At 39.3% G+C, this 18,396-nt stretch overlaps 1 protein-coding gene across 1 annotated transcript in view; it reads left to right on the top strand.

Moving 5' to 3' along the window:
- DOCK4 (dedicator of cytokinesis 4) overlaps positions 1–18,396 on the top strand; it is a 475,175-nt gene that overhangs the window by 297,941 nt on the left and 158,838 nt on the right. Inside the window, exons 14-16 of the mRNA XM_061197939.1 lie at positions 767–891; positions 1,683–1,845; positions 7,844–7,950. Of these exons, the coding sequence (XP_061053922.1) occupies positions 767–891; positions 1,683–1,845; positions 7,844–7,950 (395 nt within the window). The remainder of the gene's footprint in view (positions 1–766; positions 892–1,682; positions 1,846–7,843; positions 7,951–18,396) is intronic.

Here is an 18,396-nt window from a genome sequence, read left to right as displayed (position 1 = left end):
CTGTCAAGCGTGTTTGCCTCACTTTGCTAGTTGACATTATATTCTATTTTTTTCTTGCAGTAATAAGAAAGGGACAAGATGAAAAAGCATTCAAGTTTATAAATAGCCAATGGAGAAACAAAAATAAATGATATATGTGTACATAGACTATGTCAGTTTGAATCCAGGGCCTTTCTCATTTGTTTTATGACTTGATGGCAAGAAATATTAAGCCAAGTGTGTCTGTATGACTGACTTATTCTACATCTGTGTTCATAAACACTAATCTGGATTCTTCCAGTAGTGAGATCATTTCATCCATGAATTTTGGAAAAGATATAAATTGTAACTGTACCCTTTGCAGTCCTATCATTTTCTTCCATTTAGGTATTTCTTCTTCTCTAAATGCTGTGACTATAAAGTATTAAGACTAGTTTCTTTGAGCCACCCCTGCTAGGCTGTCATTTTGTAATCGCACCTCATAAATGAAATGAGGGAAGTATTGAAAAATGGTGAAATTTGACAACACCTTCCTACCCAGGCCCAGTACTGTCCTCCTAAATGTGCATCTTCAGTATTGCTAATTAGACTAGCAGAAGCTGGCCTTTGCTTTTCTTGGATGTTGGTAGTAAGGGTGGGGACGTTTTTATAAAAGTGTAAATATTGTATATTTTACTTTTATATGTATCCTATAACACTTTTTTATGAACTAAAGTTTTTCTTGATAGAGTACTTTATTACACTTTTTACTATATATAACATGGTTTCAATTTTCCTCTCCTACTAGGTGAAATGCGGAATGATTTATACATCACTATAGAAAGGGGAGAATTTGAGAAAGGAGGAAAGAGTGTGGCCAGAAATGTGGAAGTTACGATGTTCGTTGTAGAGAGTAGCAGCCAGACCTTGAAGGTACGTTAATGCTGGATTCTTTTTGGTAAAACAATTCCACATCCTTGCTTTGGGTTCATCTTTAATGCGATCAGTTAATTTCTGATTTGCAGTATTTCCAATCTTATTTTTCTTTTCCACCCCTGTGTAGTTTTTTTTTTAATTATGAAAATGCCTTTCAGAAAAGAAAGGAGGAAAAAAAAAGGCTTTTACAGTTTGTTTAATTGTGTCAGCAATGTCCTCATAACAGCTATTCCTTAAATGCAGTATTTTTATGCCATTTCATTTTTCCCCTTTCATCTGTCATAATTTTGAAGATGCATACTTTTGCTTTTGGCAATTGGTAAAACAAAACAAAAATCATATGTCATTCTATGTATTTTCATTTTAACCAAAATAGGGCGTGAGGATTAAGCTATTACTAATTGGGGTGATAATATCAGGTTCCTTTATGGAAGTGAGCCCGGGGCTTATTGAGTTTTACAGGAAGGCACAGAACAGGCTTTTGACTGTGGCAGGTTGAGAATTTTACCATGTAGTTGACTCCAAATTGGGCACTCAGTTGCCCATCTCACTCATGTCCCTGAGGTCCACCCTTAGCCGAGTAGACCCTGGGAGAGAAGCCTCAGGATGAAACAGACACAGCCTGTCAGCAGAAGCAAGTGCAGAAACAGGCCTGTAAAGAACTGAGGAGGTAATTTCACATGAAGTGCTCTTTGGGGAGCAGGCAGATACAGCAAAGCAATTGCTCTGCTCCTCCCCACATCATCTTGAAATGAAGCTGTCTTTAACCTGCATATTTCCTTTATTAGGATTTTATCTCCTTTGGCTCTGGAGAGCCACCAGCTAGCGAGTACCACTCCTTTGTGCTTTATCATAACAACAGTCCCAGGTGGTCTGAGCTACTGAAACTTCCTATCCCTGTGGATAAATTCAGGGGAGCGCACATCCGCTTCGAGTTTCGGCATTGTTCCAGTAAGTGTTTGGCAGGATTGTCTCCATGGCTTTGTCGTGCTGGGTAGTCTACTAACTGAGCTGAAACAACAGTGTGGGCTAATCTGTAGAAAGTGTGTGCCAAACCAGAGATCGCCACAAGGGAGAAACGAAGGTGAGTGAAGTCCTGGGAGGTGAATGGGCTCACTTCTCGAAGAACCAGTAACCTCTGTGGAAACATAGATGCAAGAGGGGAAGGAAACAAAATACCTATGGAAATCTACAGGGTTCTTCTTAAGTTGGTCACTTTCATAAAAACCAGTTCATCGCTCTCACAGTCTGGAAAGACTAGATAGAAAGAGAAGATGCAGCAGTAAAGACCTGACTGGCTCAGGTGGTTTTAGGCAGCCCTGACCCATCTGCTGTCTCTCCAGCCAAGAGCTGATCCAGCTCTCAGACAGCTCAGGGGGACCCTCGGGGACTTTCCTAGGCATGTGAAGTCACTAGAAAAGCCTCTGATTGGCTCCAATTCATATTGATTTGCATATATCTACATCACCATGCATTCTCAAACAGTATTCAAATGAGGAGCAAGTAATGTCAACTCAAACAGGTCTTAGAGATGATGTGAAGTAATTTCCCCATTTTATAGATCTAAAAAACCCAAGACATACAGACGTTACAGGATTTATTCATGTGGACATTACTTATCCGTAAAGTTATCATTTCCTGTTGTCTCTATTTTAATTCTTTTGCATTCATTACCACCCTCTGAAGCCCCCACTCCCTGCCTCCACCAGCCCCCAATCCAGGGATCTTCTGGTTTTCCCTGTGCCCCAGAAGTGTGCACTTCTGGTAGTGTACATTGTGACCAGAGAAGGTTCTGGTGAATCTTGCTTCAAGAGCAGTATAATAATCAAGAGAGGGACTTCCCTGGTGGCACGGTGGTTAAGAATCCACCTGCCAATGCAGGGGACATGGGTTCGAGCCCTCGTCTGGGAAGATCCCACATGCCGTGGAGCAGCTAAGCCCGTGCGCCACAACTACTGAAGCCCGCACACCTAGAGCCTGTGCTCCGCAACAAGAGAAGCCACTGCAATGAGAAACCCACGCACCGCAACGAAGAGTAGCCCCCTCTTGCTGCAACTAGAGAAAGCCCGCGTGCAGCAACAAAGACCCAACACAGCCATAACTCAATCAATCAGTCAATCAATCAATCAAGAGATAGAGAAGAATCACATTATTGGAGAAGCAGCAGGCTCCTCTCCAGTCTGAAATGAATGGAGGCATTGCCAGTAGATATGCGGTGACCTCGCCTGAGTGCTATGTAACTCGCCCAAGATTCATGGAGGGGAGAAGGACTTTGTCTTGTTGTTGGGACTTTGGAATGTTTTGGAATTAGCTCAGAAGCTCCACAAGGTATGCTTTTGTGGATGTTTCAGAATATAGGGAGATGGCTAGCAGGGTCTTACCATTCTTCCAAATTCCTAGAAGAGTTTCATGGGTAGGATATAAAGTGGGAAAGCATAAAGGACTTTCCATGGTGCCATACCATTCCTTCCACCAATCTTTGTTATAAATTCTCACTTGGGCCTAATATGAGCTTTGAGCTTTAAGGAAGAAAAAGAGGAAAATAAAAGTGAAATGGGAGAAAAAGGAGAAAGAACATTTGGAGAAAGTTACTATAACTCAGAACTTGGAAACTGGCCTAAAGGTGATTTTCAGTAGAACCTGTTAGATCTCTGCCATCTTGTCCTTGTACTTCAAACATTGTCCACAGGGTATTTTTTTTTTTTTTAATGTTCATTGTTAAAATTCAGAAGAAGCAGCAACATGTAAAGAAGAAAGAAAATCCCTACAAATAATCAGTGTAGTCATTTTATCACTTGAACTTCCAAGTGTTCTTTGTGTGTACATGTATTTATTTTAAAATATTTATTCATGAAACAAATACTTATTAAATACCTGCTATATGTCAACCATTTTACTGGGCATTGAAAATACATCAGTGAACACAACAAAATACCTCCTCTCATAGATATTTCACTCTAGAGAGGGAAGACAGACAACACTTGAGCAAATAAATCTATAATATATCAAGTAGTGTTAAATACAGTGAAGAAGACTAAACTGGAGTTAGGTGCTAGAAAGCAGTGGTGCTATGTTGCTATTTTACATAGGGCAGTCAGGATAGACCTCCCTGATAAAGAGGTGTGTCAGCAACAACATAAAAGAAGTGAAGGTGTGAGCCTTTGGGTATCTGGGGAAAAAATATTTCCGGCACATAGAACAGTAAGTATAAAACACTTGAGGTTGAAACATGGTTGGCATGAAACATGGTTGGCACTTTCAAGGAATAATAAGGAGGCCAGAATGAGCAAGTGAGAGAGTTTGGAGGTGAGAACCAGAGAGGTAGCAGGGGAGCCAGATCCCCTATTGTCTTTTAGGTCATGGGAAGGACTTTGGACTTTATTTGGAGTGAGAAGAGGCATTAGAGGTTTTAGATTGAAGATAAGTCTGGCTGCTATATGGATGATAGATTGTAGGTGGGCCAGATGGGAACAGGCCATTTAGGAGGCTTATGCAGTCCTCCAAGTAAGAGATTTAAATGGTTTGATTCTTTTCTACAGATTTATTGACAGATTGGATGTGAAAGAAGGAGAAAATTCAAGGTTGACCCCAAGATTTTGACCTCATTATGAAGTGGTCATTTAATGAAGTGGGGAAGACAACAGGAAGAATCTGTTTGGAGAGCAAAAATCAAACATTCCATTTTAAATATGTTAAGGCTGAGAAGTCTATTAGACATTCAAGATATCGAGTAGGCAGTTGAATGAGATCCAAGCTGAAGACTTAAACTTGATAATGAGAACATGTAGTTCAGTGGTGTGCTGTAAATATTTAACCAGCACTCAGGGTGATGGAGAGGGGAGGAGAAGCCCTAAATTATAGCATTTGCTGATTCCATGGGGTAAATACTCCCACCATGGTCAATTTCAAGCTGCCAACTTGACGTCACTGATCTTGGAGTTGGGGAAAGATGCACACTGTCAGCTCTTGTGAGCCAGTACAGGCCAGCTCCAGCACATCACGGATGTCAAAGATTTTCAAAGCCATGAGACTGGTGAGATGTCTAAGTAAGTTTAGATAGCAAGGGAAGTCCAAGGATGGATCCCTGGGGCACTGACACCTTTAGATTTGGGGAGATTGAAAAGTAGCCATTATGTGGATTAAGAAGGAATAGCCAGTGAGGTTGAAGAAGAATCGAGGAAGAATAGAATCCAGGAGACTAAATGAAGAAAGTTTTTCAAGAGGGGATTAATCAGATGTGTCAGGTGCCAGTGATAATAAGATAAGGACAGAGAAATTATCACCTGATTTGGCATCATGGAGGTCATTGAACCTGACAAGTTGTTCTAGTGGATTTGTGGTGTTGAAAGCCTGGCTGGAGTGAGTCAAAGAGTAAGCTGGAGAAAAGGAAGGGCAGGCAGTGAGTGTATACAAATCTTTTGAGAAACTTTGCTATAAAGAATACAGGTGAGCAGAGAAGTGGGATAGTAGCTATAAAAAAAAGTGGGTCACCGGAAGTTGGTTTTTTGGTGGTGTTCTTTTTTAAGATGGAGCTTTTAAAGCATGTTTGTTAGAGAGAAATCATTCAGTAGAGAGGAAAAACTGATGTAGAAGAGTGAGGACAGCTGTAGGAGCAGTGTCCTTGAGTTGGGGAAGGCGCAGGGGACCCGGTGCTCAAGGTTAAGAATTCGCCTTGGGTAAGAGCAGTTCAGGTCTAGTACAGGAAGACAGATGCAGGTGGGTAATAGGTGGATGCTAGGGCATGTGGGAATTCTCTCTACATTAGCTGAAAGTGAGGGAAGTGTCAACGTATTGGAGGCTTGAGAGGAGAGAAGAATGGATGAAATTATTGTCTGGAAAAGTAGAAGAGTGAGTTTATTAGGTAAATGTAGAAAGTTTGCCTATCCCGGGACGCTTCTGTGCTTAGTGTAGGCATGGAATGAGCCACAAATTGGATTTTACAAGGGTGCAGTGTTATTAGTGGAAGTGTGGACGGGAGAGAGGTTGAGGGTATTTTCAAGGAAGTGATTAGAATGATGGACCACAGAAATGGGAACTTGGAGTGGAGGGGATGGAGGGATGGGTCAATAAACTGGGGGTCCCGGGGGCAGAATTGTTGGAGTTGAGGTACAAGAAAGGATGAATTGGAAAGTTAGGAGGTGGAATCCATAAACTCAGGGTTTTTATTAGTAAAAGGGGATCATGTTATGCATATTATACATAACAGTCCATTCAGTTTATTAATCCTGATCTAATAGCTCAGGACAAAAGGCCATGCACTTTAAACTTTGTTTGGTATTTATTTGTATTTTATAGCAGAAGGCAAATTTGGGGAAACTGTTGCTTTGTTCCTTATCTTTGCTAATTTTATGCATCTTGGATTCTTTTTATCTTTCCGAATTGAATACCAAAAACCACACCAAAATGGCAGTCAAATCAACTTAGAAAATTATTTGTAAATAAGTCTTCTCCCCTAAATCATAAGTTCCATACCCAGCACGCTCATTGACATAAAAATCTCTTCCCAGAGATCTTTGCTGTGACTTTTGTTTAACTTTAAAGAGTACTGATATTTCCCCAGTTTACCTCTGGGGTTGAAATTAATGATTTAAGAAGAAGAACTGTTGCTATAATCACATTTTCAGGGATGTCCTCATGCTAGGGGCCTAAGCTAGCCAGCCAGAATTACTACTCTCTGTGCAGGGTTCCACGTCCCTGTGGTTAAATGCCAGAAGCAGTGTGTTTGTTGCTAGAGCCTCTTGTCTAATCCTCAGGATCACCATATCTGACACCTCTACTGAGGGTCTTACTGCATCCCAAAGCTGGACTTCTCTATCAAGTATAACCAGCCCATAATGGCTGCCAGCCCTGCAACTCTTCCCTACACGTCTAAATACAAGGAGAGGGTCCAGTTGAACAAACCAGGTTCTTTCCATGCTTTCTCCATTTTTGGAGAAAAGGAAGGTGTGTGGAAAGAACTGCAGTGGTACTGAAGAGATCTAGAACAGGTTACCTGACATTGTAAGATCTCAATTTCCTTCTCTATAAACAATTGCCAATGAACCTTGACATTTCTAGCTGTTGTAATTCACAATTAGGCATCTGAAAACCTCATTGCCTCATTTCCGACTCCCAGAATACTACTGCAGGAAGCTCTTATCAAACTATAGAATGCTGTTTATGTTTTTCAGCACGCCTTATTCCAAGGAGGTGGCTTCCGTAGGGCTCTGTGTTTACACATGTGGCTGTAGGGAGAGTTCTGTCATGGACCAAAGCAGAGCTGAGAGCCTCCCTTTCCAGGAGGAGTAAGCAAAATATTGCATTTCACATTCATTCATTCACTCGTTCATTTGTTTACTGTACATTTATTGAGAACCTACTATGTTCTTGGCATTCTTTGAGATACCAAGCATAGATTAAATTAATTAGACAAGAATCCTGCCCTCCATGGTGCTTACGTTCAGGAGTGGAGGGTAGCTTGTGAGGAGAAGAAACAGGAAATCCACAAATTTTTAAAAAAAAACAAAAAAACCCACCATAATTTCAGATAGTGAATCCCATGAAGAAAATTAGTCAAGGAATGTAACTTGCAGATTATAAGGCAGGAATATGGGGTTAGAGGGTGGCTACTGTAGATAGAGGTCCCATCATAAAAGCTGCTCTTCATTGTGTAAAAGGAGCTGGCATGTGTGCGTGTCGGGGGGTATATCTCTTGATGATCACGCATCGTCACAGTCTATGTATCTGAACACAGTTGTGTAAGCATACACTTAAATAACTGACTAATTTTCACAGGGAATTATACTCAATATCTTGTAATAACCTATAAGGGAAAAGAATCTGAAAAAAAAAATATATATATATATGACTGAATCACTTTGCCGTACACCTGAAACTAACACAACATTGTAAATCAACTATATACTTCAATTAATTCAAAAAAATTGACTAATTTATTTTTCCCCTACAGCAAAGGAGAAAGGAGAGAAGAAGTTGTTTGGCTTCTCCTTCGTCCCGCTGATGCAGGAAGATGGTAGGACTCTTCCAGATGGCACTCACGAGCTCATTGTGCATAAGGTAACGTCAGTCCGATGTTGGGGGCAGCTGTGGAAAACAGGGCTGAATTACTAACTCACTGTCTTATCCTCACTGTGGAAAGGAGAAAAAAATGACTGCAGAGATACTCTTCTGGAAGATTGCTGACAGGGAGAAATGTCTTTTGAGAATATTGTCTCTATATTCTGTCATATTCTAACACCTATTTTAAAGATGATTTATTTTTTCATCTTAATTGAAGTGTAGGTATTTGGGTAAGTCTATCGGGTGACCTTAAAGTCCTTTCCCTTGCTGTGATAGGATTAGATGAACCTTACAAATAAATTTTTAAATATTCCCAATACCTGCTTTCTTATCTGAAGATCTGTATACCCCCAGAAGCAAATTTAGCAAGGTCAGCTTTACATTTTTCTTGTCTGCTGCTCTCACTAAGCAAGCAGAGAAATGGCTGTTCTTTGTCATGACAACTTTAGTGGTTGTTACTTTCTATATTTTGCATCAAGAATTGTCATAAACGGGAATAAAGACACAGACCTACTACAGAATGGACTTGAGGATATGGGGAGGGGGAGGGGTGAGACGTGACAGGGTGAGAGAGTGTCATGGACATATATACACTACCAAATGTAAAATAGATAGCTAGTGGGAAGCAGCCGCATAGCACAGGGAGATCAGCTTGGTGCTTTGTGACCACCTAGAGGGGTGGGATAGGGAGGGTGGGAGGGAGGGAGATGCAAGAGGGAAGAGATATGGGAACATATGTATATGTATAACTGATTCACTTTGTTATAAAGCAGAAACTAACACACCATTGTAAAGCAATTATACTTCAGTAAAGATGTTTAAAAAAAAAAAGAATTGTCATAAAAACATTTGGAATAAAGGATCGTGTAGGAGGCAACAAAAAGAAGACTCACGAAACGAGATCCTTAGAAGTTATCGGAGAATACCAGTAGTAATGAAGTATAGAATAAAAACACTAGCAACTATGAAAGAGAGAATTAAAGTACATGATCTTCTCCAAAATATTTCTCCTTTGCGTTTCTCCATTTCTGTAACCACATGCTATTCCAAGCTCTTGTCAACTCTCACCCGGGCTAACTAGTCCTGCCGACCTGCACCTTATCTCCCTCTAGTTCATTTTCCAGCCAGCCAGGGCGACCCATCTAAGGTGCAGATCTCACCAGGCCCCTTTCTGATATAAACCCACTGAAAAGCTCCCCATTGCCAAGAGGGAAAATTGCAGGCTCTCAGCGTGTGTCAGGCTGCCTCTTCCCTGTTGCTTCACCTCTCACCACTTCCGGTCGTCTACCTGATGCCATAGCCACATCCAGCTCTTTCTCGTTCCTCACCTCCTGCCTGCTGGTTCCCCCAGCTCCACTTGGCACTCCTGGCACACCTGCCTCTCCCTGTCTCCCCGCAGCTGATACCTCCTCATCCACAGAGGCGCACCTTGGCCAGAACCTTTATTCAGGAGAATGGTCCCCACGCCCCAGCCCCCTACTCCCTGGATTTCCAGCTGGCTAAGTGCGCTCCCATGAGTTCCCCGGATATCTGCACACATCTCTTACCATTGTCCTCATTACATTGTCCCATGATTGTCTGATGATCCCTTGACTTACTCTGGTAGATATATGAGCCCTTCAGGAGCAACAACTGTGTCAGAGGGGTTCTGGCATGCGGCAGATGTGCGGTGAAGATATACTGAATGAATGAAGGAGATTACAAACAAAAACTTTCTTTACCTTTGGATTATTGCTAGTAAAATGAGTGTCCCTGCACAAGACACCTGGTAATTTTTGTTTGTGCATGTATATGTATGTGTATATTTCTTGAATCATTTATTTTCTAGTTGTTCGTTCAACACATTGACTACAAACCACAGGGCAGGCCCTCTTCTAGTGACTGGGAATATAGTGGCGAACAAAACAGTTAAAGTCCCTCCATTTCTGACACGTACATTCTCTAGACTTCAAAAGTGACTTAAAGGAGCTCACAATGTTAAAATACAAAGAAAAAATATTTTAAAGCAGAGTAACCACTAAAGCAAACAGAGGAGCTAAATGCACTAGACACCTGAGATGATCTATTTATATCACCTTTAGGCCTGAGGCCCCTTTATGTGATATGGGTAACATGACAGCCAATGTCTTCAGCTACAGTTTTCCAAAAGACATAAATGGTACTTGATATGAATGTCTGTGATCTTGCCTCTGCATACCATTAAATCTTCACACAGAAAAGGCAGGGCTAAGGTTATCATTAGCTTCCTAATAATATTTAGAAGAATAAATCACTTCTTTATGACATTTCACCATGTGGGCTCTCTCACCTGTGGGTCAGAGGGTGTTTTTTGGGCAGGTGCTAAGTTTCCAGTCAAGTTCAGGTTGACTTCCTCTAAACTAGTATGAATAACACCAAGATTCTTAGTTGCTAATTAGAGATACCCATATACTTAAAATGCCAGGAAGACAGGTAGCAGAGCTTCCTTCTCCATGTGAGCATTTAGGAGTCCAACTGGTATTGATTCGCAGACAATCATTCTACTCTGTTACCAGGGGCCTGTTGTGGTGCCTTTGGGAGAACCCTTTTTCTCAGAAGTAGACCTTTGAATCATCTCAAGCCCTTCCACAAATTTTCACTGAATACCCAGAATTCCAATCCATAACGCATTATGAAAATTTATTTGAGCATCAACAATTTAAACAGCAGGTGTTCCCAGTGATCTTTCTCCATCACAAAGGAGGCTGAGGATGGTATCTGTAGATCATCTAATTTGGGGCAGACCTACGTTGTGTAGATCCATCAGGAAGCATTAGCTCCACAGAAAAACCCTAAGTAGCTGAGTTGTCTTATGATTAGGGTTATTCATTGTTGCTTAAAGAGGTATGGAATACCTGCCAAGCATAACATCTTATGTTTTTCGTCTAGTTGATGCCATGGTTTTCTTTTTCATAGCACTGAGCCAAGAAGTTCAGTTTCAGCTTAAGGCCACTTGCAGGTTATGATTATAAAACCATATTATGAGCATAATGCTTATCCTTCCTCTGCCATGGTAGGAAGGAGCACAGCCTCCTGATGACTGCAGCCTTGAATTTATTAATTTAAAAAAAAAATGAACGAAAAAAACAAAAAAAGTTAGGGAGAGGAGTGGATTTCAAATTATTGGGTAAAAAAAATAGCCCATTTAATAAGTGGTGTTGAGGGCTTCCCTGGTGGTGCAGTGGTTGAGAATCTGCCTGCCAATGCAGGGGACACAGGTTCGAGCCCTGGTCTGTGAAGATCCCACATGCCACGGAGCGACTAGGCCCGTGAGCCACAATTGCTTAGCCTGCGCGTCTGGAGCCTGTGCTCCGCAACAAGAGAGGCCGCGATAGTGAGAGGCCTGCGCTCCGCGATGAAGAGTGGCCCCCACTTGCCGCAACTAGAGAAAGCCCTCGCACAGAAACGAAGACCCAACACAGCCATAAATAAATAAATAAATATATAAATTAAAAAAAAAAAATAAGTGGTGTTGAGATGACCACAGTGGGTGTTAGAGGGAAAAATAAAGAGCTGGATCACTACCTTGCTTCTTATACCAAAGCAATTTCCAGATTATATGTAAAAACTAAAACTGTAAGAGCCTATATACTATGAGTGAACATTTTTAGAAAGTTTAGGTAAAGAGGGCCTTTCTAATGATGCCTCTCAAATGTTACAAATCAGGTACAAAAAAATGTGTAACTTTGGCTAAATAAAGTTTAAAACCTTTTTATTGATAAAATCATCATAATCAAGGCTAAAAGACACAAGATAAACTGAAACATGGTTGCAACACAGCTTACAAAGGGGGACTATTCCCAATTTACCAAAAGTTATCACAAATAAGTAAAAAAAAAAAAAAAAAGAAAGAAACTGCTAAATGCTACAAACAAGCTATTCAAAAATAATAAATGCAAGAATATAAAATAAATATATGAATAATCAAAGAAATGTAAGTTAAATAAAGAATGGGAAATCTTTTGGCCTATTAGGTTGGTAAAGACTTTTAAAACTGAGAATTGGCAAAGAAGATTAAAGGGAAATGAACACTCTCTTGCATTCATAGAGGAAAATGTGAATAGTATTGTCTTTCTGGCAGACAGTTTGGCAATACAATATTTTAAATGTGTATATCCTTTGGCTCAGCCATTCCACATCTTGGTATTTATTGGGAGAAGATAATCAGATAAGGTAAGCAAACATGATTCAAGGATGATCATTGCAGATTCCTTAAAATATGGAAAACTTGAAAGTAATCTAAACTACCAATAACATAGGTCTGGTTAGATACATGAGTTAGTTATATCCATATAATGAATGAAATACTACATAGTTATTGAAATAATCCCTAGTGGAAATTGTTATGTGCATAGAAAAATGTTTATAATATATTGATAAACAGCATTTTATATATGCATACATTTAGTGTAAGACCATTTTTATAAAATTGTGTAACTGCATGTCCACATGTATATATGTGCATAGCAATGCTTGGAAGGATGTCCTAAAATATTAACAATGACTTTATTTTTATTTTTACATTTCTTTTTTTTTTTCTTCCTTTTCAGTGGTTCACATGAAAGTTTTCTCTTTTTTTTTTTTTTTACATCTTTTTTGGAGTATAATTGCTTTACAATGGTGTGTTAGTTTCTCCTGTATAACAAAGTGAATCAGCTATACATATACATATATCCCCATATCTCCTCCTCTTGCGTCTCCCTCCCAGCCTCCCTATCTCACCCCTCTAGGTGGACACAAAGCACCGAGCTGATCTCCCTGTGCTATGCGGCTGCTTCCCACTAGCTGTCTATTTTACATTTGGTAGTGTATATATGTCCATGCCACTCTCTCACTTCGTCCCAGCTTACCCTTCCCCCTCCCCGTGTCCTCAGGTCCAATTCTATGTCTGCATCTTTATTCCTGTCCTGCCCCTAGGTTCTTCAGAACCATTTTTTTTTTTTTTTTTTTTAGATTCCTATATATATGTGTTAGCATACGATATTTGTTTTTCTCTTTCTGACTTACTTCACTCGTATGACGGTCTATAGGTCCATCCACCTCACTAAAAATAACTCAATTTCGTTTCTTTTTATGGCTGAGTAATATTCCATTATGTGCCACATCTTCTTTATCCATTCATCTGTTGATGGACACTTAGGTTGCTTCCATGTCCTGGCTACTGTAAATAGAGCTGCAATGAATATCGTGGTACATGACTTTTTTTGAATTATGGTTTTCTCAGGGTATATGCCCAGTAGTGGGATTGCTGGATCATATGGTAGTTCTATTTTTAGTTTTTTAAAGAGCCTCCATACTGTTCTCCATACTGACTGTATCAATTTACATTCCCACCAACAGTGCAAGAGTGTTCCCTTTTCTCCACACCCTCTCCAGCATTTATTGTTTGTAGATTTCTTGATGATGGCCATTCTGACCGGTGTGAGGTGATACCTCATTGTAGTTTTGATTTGCATTTCTCTAATGATTAGTGATGTTGAGCATACATTCATCTGTTTCTTGGCAATCTGTATATCTTCTTTGGAGAAATATCTATTTAGGTCTTCTGCCCGTTTTTGGATTGGGTTGTTTGTTTTTTTGATATTGAGCTGCATGAGCTGCTTGTACATTTTGGAGATTAATCCTTTGTCAGTTGCTTCATTTGCAAATATTTTCTTCCATTCTGAGGGTTGTCTTTTCATCTTGTTTATGGTTTCCTTTGCTGTGCAAAAGCTTTTAAATATCATTAGGTCCCACTTGTTTATTTGTGTTTTTATTTCCATTTCTCTAGGAGGTGGGTCAAAAAGGATCTTGCTGTGATTCATGTCATAGAGTGTTCTGCCTATGTTTTCCTCTAAGAGTTTGATAGTGTCTGACCTTACATTTAGGTCTTTAATCCATTTTGAGTTTATTTTTGTATATGGTGTTAGGGAGTGTTCTAATTTCATTATTTTACATGTAGCTGTCCAGTTTTCCCAGCACCACTTATTGAAGAGGCTGTCTTTTCTCCACTGTATATGCTTGCCTCCTTTATCAAAGATAAGGTGACCATATGTGCGTGGGTTTACCTCTGGGCTTTCTATCCTGTTCCATTGATCTATGTTTCTGTTTTTGTGCCAGTACCAAATTGTCTTGATTACTGTAGCTTTGTAGTATAGTCTGAAGTCAGGGAGCCTGATTCCTCCAGCTCCATTTTTCGTTCTCAAGATTGCTTTGGCTATTCGGGGTCTTTTGTGTTTCCATACAAATTGTGAAATTTTTTGTTCTAGATCTGTGAAAAACACCAGTGGTAGTTTGATAGGGATTGCATTGAATCTGTAGATTGCTTTGGGTAGTAGAGTCATTTTCACAATGTTGCTTCTTCCAATCCAAGAACATGGTATATCTCTCCATCTATTTGTATCATCTTTAATTTCTTTCATCAGTGTCTTATAGTTTTCTGCATACAGGTCTTTTGTCTCCTTAGGTAGGTTTATTCCTAGGTATTTTATTATTTTTGTTGCAGTGGTAAGTGGGAGTGTTTCCTTAATTTCTCTTTCACATTTTTCATCATTAGTGTATAGGAGTGCAAAAGGTTTCTGTGCATTAATTTTGTATTCTGCTACTTTACTAGATTCACTGATTAGCTCTAGTAGTTTTCTGGTAGCATCTTTAGGATTCTCTGTGTATAGTATCATGTCCTCTGCAAACAGTGAGAGTTTTACTTCTTTTCCGATTTGCATTCCTTTTTTTTCTTTTTCTTCTCTGACTGCTGTGGTTAAAACTTCCAAAACTATGTTGAATAACAGTGGTGAGAGTGGGCAACCTTGTCTTGTTCCTGATCTTAGTGGAAATGGTTTCAGTTTTTCACCATTGAGAATGATGTTGGCTGTGGGTTTGTCATATATGGCCTTTATTATGTTGAGGTAAGTTCTCTCTATGCCTACTTTCTGGAGAGTTTTTATCATAAACGGGTATTGAATTTTGTCAAAAGCTTTTTCTGCATCTAATGAGATGATCATATGGTTTTTCTCCTTCAATTTGTTAATATGGTTTATCACATTGATTGATTTGCATATGTTGAAGAAACCTTGCATTTCTGGGATAAACCCTACTTCATCATGGTGTATGATCCTTTTAATGTGCTGCTGGATTCTGTTTGCTAGTATTTTGTTGAGGATTTTTGCATCTATGTTCATCAGTGATATTGGCCGGTACTTTTCTTTTTTTGTCACATCTTTGTCTGGTCAGGTATCAGGGTGATGATGGCCTCATAGAATGAGTTTGGGACTGTTCCTCCCTCTGCTATATTTTGGAAGAGTTTGAGAAGGATAGGTGTTAGCTCTTCTCTGAATGTTTGATAGAATTCGTCTGTGAAGCCATCTGGTCCTGGGCTTCTGTTTGTTGGAATATGTTTAATCACAGTCTCAATTTCAGTGCTTGTGATTGGTCTATTTATATTTTCTATTTCTTCCTGGTTCAAAAGAAGGTTGTGCTTTTCTAAGAATTTGTCCATTTCTTCCAGGTTGTCAGTTTTATTGGCGTATAGTTGCTTGTAGTGATCTCTCATTATACTTTGTATTTCTGCAGTGTCAGTTGTTACTTCTGCTTTTTCATTTCTAATTCTCTTGATGTGAGTCTTCTCCCTTTTTTTCTTGATGAGTCTGGCTAATGGTTTATCAATTTTGTTTATCTTCTCAAAGAACCAGCTTTTAGTTTTATGGATCTTTGCTATAGTTTCCTTCTTTTCTTTTTCATTTATTTCTGATCTGATCTTTATGATTTCTTTCCTTCTGCTAATTTTGGGGGTTTTTTGTTCTTCTTTCTCTAAATGCTTTATTTATAAGGTTAGGTTGTTTATTTGAGATGTTTCTTGTTTCTTGAGGTAGGACTGTATTGCTATAAACTTCCCTCTTTGAACTGCGTTTACTGCATCCCATAGGTTTTGGGTCATGGTATTTTCATTGTCATTTGTTTCTAGGTATTTTTTGATTTCCTCTTTGATTTCCTCAGTGATCACTTGGTTATTTAATAGTGTATTATTTATCTGCCATGTGTTTGTATTTTTTACAGCTCTTTTCCTGTAATTGATATCTAGTCTCATAGCATTGTGGTCAGAAAAGATACTTGATACAATTTCAATTTTCTTGAATTTACCAAGGCTTGATTTGTGACCCAAACTGTGATCCATCCTGGAGAATGTTCCATGAGCACTTGAGAAGAAAGTGTATTCTGTTGTTTTGGATGGAATGTCCTATAAATATCAATTAAGTTCATCTTGTTTAATGTATCATTTAAAGCTTGTGTTTCCTTGTTTATTTTTATTTTGGTTGATCTGTGCATTGGTGAAAGTGGGGTGTTAAAGTTCCCTACTATTATTGTGTTACTGTGATTTCCCCTTTTATTGTTGTTAGCATTTGCCTTATGTATTGAGGTGCTCCTGTATTGGGTGCATACATATTTACAATGATTATATCTTCTTCTTGGATTGATCCCTTGGTCATTGTGTAGTGTTCTTCTTTGTCTCTTGTAATAGTCTTTATTTTAAAGTCTATTTTTTCTGATATGAGACCTGCTACTCCAGCTTTCTTTTGATTTCCATTTGCATGGAATATCTTTTTCCATCCCCTTACTTTCAGTCTGTATGTGTCCCTAGGTCTGAAGTGGGTCTCTTGTAGACAGCATATGTACGGGTCTTGTTTTTGTATCCATTCAGCCAGTCTATGTCTTTTGGTTGGAGCGTTTAATCCATTTACATTTAAGGTAGTTATCGATATGTATGTTCCTATTACCATTTTCTTAATTGTTTTGGGTTTGTTATTGTAAGTCTTTTCCTCCTCTTGTGTTTCCTGCCTAGAGAAGTTCCTTTAGCTTTTGTTGTAAAGCTGGTTTGGTGGTGCTGAATTCTCTTAGCTTTTGCTTATCTCTAAAGGTTTTAATTTCTCCATCGAGTCTGAATGAGATCCTTGCTGGGTAGAGTAATCTTGGTTGTAGGTTCTTCCCTTTCATCACTTTAAATATGTCCTGCCACTCCCTTCTGGCTAGCAGACTTTCTCTGAAAGATCAGCTGTTAACCTTACGGAGATTCCCTTGTATGTTAATTGTTGCTTTTTCCTCGCTGCTTTTAATATTTTTTCTTTGTATTTAATTTTTGATAATTTGATTAATATGTGTCTTGGGGTGTTTCTCCTTGGAATCATCCTGTATGGGACTGTCTGTGCTTCCTGGACTTGATTGAATATTTCCTTACCCATATTAGGGAAGTTTTCAACTATAATCTCTTCAATTATTTTCTCAGTCCCTTTTTTTTCTCTTCTTCTTCTGGTACCCCTATAATTCAAATGTTGATGCATTGAATGTTGTCCCAGAGGTCTCTGAGATTGTCCTCAATTCTTTTCATTCTTTTTTGTTTATTCTGCTCTGCCGTAGTTATTTCCAGTATTTTATCTTCCAGGTTACTTATCCGTTCTTCTGCCTCAGTTTTTCTGCTACTGATTCCTTCTAGAGAATTTTTAATTTCATTTATTGTGTTGTTCATCATTGTTTGTTTGCCCTTTAGTTCTTCTAGGTCCTTGTTTAACATTTCTTGTATTTTCTCCATTCTCTTTCCAAGATTTTGGATCATCTTTACTATCATTACTCTGAATTATTTGTCAGGTAGACTGCCTATTTCCTCTTCATTTATTTGGTCTGGTGGGTTTTTACCTTGCTTCTTCATCTGCTGCGTATTTCTCTGTCTTCTCATTTTGCTTAACGTACTGTGTTTGGGTTCTTCGTTTCACAGGCTGCAGGTTCGTAGTTCCCGTTGTTTTTGGTGTCTGCTCCCAGTGGTTAAGGTTGGTTCAGTGGGTTGTGTAGGCTTCTTGGTGGAGGGGAGTGGTGCCTGTGTTCAGGTGGGTAAGGCTGGGTCTTGTCTTCCTGGTGGGCAGGATCACGTCCAGTGGTGTTTTTTGGGGTGTCTCTGAACTTATTATTTTTTCCAGCAGCCTCTCTACTAATGGGTGGTTTTGTGTTCCTGTCTTGCTAGTTGTTTGGTGTAGGGTGTCCAGCGCTGTAGCTTGGTGGTCGTTGAGTGGAGCTGGGTCTTAGTGTTGAGATGGAGATCTCTGGGAGAGCTTTCTCTGTTTGATATTACATGGGGCTGGGAGGTCTCTGGCGGACTAGTGTCCTGAACTTGGCTCTCCCACCTCAGAGACTCAGGCCTGACACCTGGCCAGAGCACCAAGACCCTGTCAGCCACACAGCTCATAAGAAAAGGGAGGGAGCAAGGGAGAGAGGGAGGAAGACAGATATATAGATAGATAGATAAATAGATAGATAGATAGATAGATAAATAAAATAAAGTTATTAAAATAGAAAGAAATTATTAAAAATAAAAAAGGTAATAAAAAAAAGGAGAAAGAACGAAGAGAGCAACCAAACCAAAAAACAAATCCTCCAATGATAACAAGCGCTAAAAGCTATATT

This window comes from Eubalaena glacialis, chromosome 8 (assembly GCF_028564815.1).
Source record: "Eubalaena glacialis isolate mEubGla1 chromosome 8, mEubGla1.1.hap2.+ XY, whole genome shotgun sequence".
Classification (NCBI taxonomy): domain Eukaryota; kingdom Metazoa; phylum Chordata; class Mammalia; order Artiodactyla; family Balaenidae; genus Eubalaena; species Eubalaena glacialis.
Note: the sequence above shows the minus strand (reverse complement) of the source record. Positions and strands in the feature narration are given on the sequence as shown.